At 44.8% G+C, this 1,597-nt stretch overlaps 1 protein-coding gene across 1 annotated transcript; it reads right to left on the bottom strand.

Moving 5' to 3' along the window:
* Positions 1 to 15: 15 nt before the first annotated feature.
* On the bottom strand, positions 16 to 1,583 carry LOC102295599 (immunoglobulin superfamily member 3). Its single transcript, XM_005953577.3, has 2 exons — positions 1,222 to 1,583; positions 16 to 1,096 (listed from the first exon to the last, which is right to left on the bottom strand). The coding sequence occupies exons 1-2, from the start codon at positions 1,355 to 1,357 to the stop codon at positions 675 to 677; spliced, it is 558 nt and encodes a 185-aa protein (XP_005953639.1). The 5' UTR covers positions 1,358 to 1,583; the 3' UTR covers positions 16 to 674.
* Between the last annotated feature and the right edge of the window lie 14 nt (positions 1,584 to 1,597).

Here is a 1,597-nt window from a genome sequence, read left to right as displayed (position 1 = left end):
AAAAAAAAAAAAACAGTGTGTTAGTGAAGTACCTCTTGACCCATTTTGTTATTTTATTGATGCAAATTTATGTTAAAGGCCTTCCTCAGAACCTTAACCTGTAGCTGTGGGGATTTACATGTTTAATTATTGAGCATATTTGTAGCAATGCAGTCGTGTATGATGTGTTAATGCTATGCGTGATTCTAATTATTCCTTGCTTCTGTTTCGAATTCCAGTCATGTGCCAATTATTATCCACTGGAGTTTTTAAATGGTTCCTATTTAAATTTTTTTGTTTTAGATATTGTGTTAGTGATTTTAACCCTGGTCCTGCTGCTATATTTAAGGTTTCCTGGTAGCAGCTGGTGTATTCACTGGAAGCGGTCGGGTGTTAGGTCGGACCTGGTGAGGTGATGGAATTGAGTGTAGTGGGTTTTGGAGTGTGATAATTGAGTTAATACATAATAATTTTAATAGTGCTTCACACTGTGCCACAACCTCTGTGTGTGCCCGTGTCCAGTGAATTTTAGTAGGACCAGTGGATGTAGTCAATGAAGCTACTTATAACAACAGCTGAAGTGGATATTTTGACTGCAGTGTTTGTCACAACTTCTTCACTCCTCTCTTTGGGAGCAGACAAACAATGTAAAGGTACAGTGACTTAAACCCCTGAATAACTGAGTGTATATGTGTTCACTTTGACACACCTGTGGCTGAGACGCTGACCCGCTGTGGGCTGGAGTCTTTGGGTTCTCCCTCAATAAAAGTATCATCTTGGCCTCTCTCTTGAGGCCAGACTGTACAGATATACTCTCCCTGATCCTCAGTTCTCACAGGCTTTAAGATGAGACGGTAATCTCTGTTCCCACTCCGGGCGGCTCTGAGCTCTCCATTTTTCTGTCGAACACTGTACTCCGGTGCCACAGTGAGAACGCCTGTGGGACCAATGCGGGCCAGCTCCACACTTCCCTTGAGCCATGCTACAGAGAAGAATCTTTTCTCCACGTCCTGTGTGTTTATATTACAGGACAGCATCAGCTCCTGCCCCTCCTGCAGCGCTGCCGGCTGTGCTGAGATTTCCACTGCCAGAGACGGAGACGATGGCTCCACCACCTCTACTCAAGACAAAAAATGAAAACAGTGAGACATCCACACAGGTGTCTATAGGATAAGTACATTTAATGTGCTGACCAATATCAAGATGTGTTATAAATATAGCACGACTGAGTAAAATTCCAACCTGTGGCTTTAACTGTCAGGGTCATTTCTTCTGCATTCTTCTGTATGATGATGTACCAGGAGCCATCAGGATCTTGGATCCACTCCTGAGCCTGGCAGTAGATCCTACCTTGGTCTGATGGCTCAACCTCAGCCATCTTTAGGCTGTACGAGGCCTCTCCCCATTTATCTAAGCGTATGAGACCTGCTTGGTAACGCCTTTCAAACCCCTGGCCTGGGCTCAGTGTAAAATCTCTATTCAGAGAAATGATAGGCTGAGCGTCCTCCTGTCCATCTTTATGGAGATACCAGGCAACAGACAGATGGGTGTGCTGGCTGGTGCTGCTAGAGGCCAGGCATGTTAAAGTCAGAGCTTCACCCTCGTTTAAGCTCAGTGG

This window comes from Haplochromis burtoni, unplaced genomic scaffold (assembly GCF_018398535.1).
Source record: "Haplochromis burtoni strain Fernald_Lab_line unplaced genomic scaffold, NCSU_Asbu1 Contig_5613, whole genome shotgun sequence".
Lineage (NCBI taxonomy): Eukaryota > Metazoa > Chordata > Actinopteri > Cichliformes > Cichlidae > Haplochromis > Haplochromis burtoni.
This window is presented reverse-complemented; position numbering and strand designations above follow the sequence as displayed.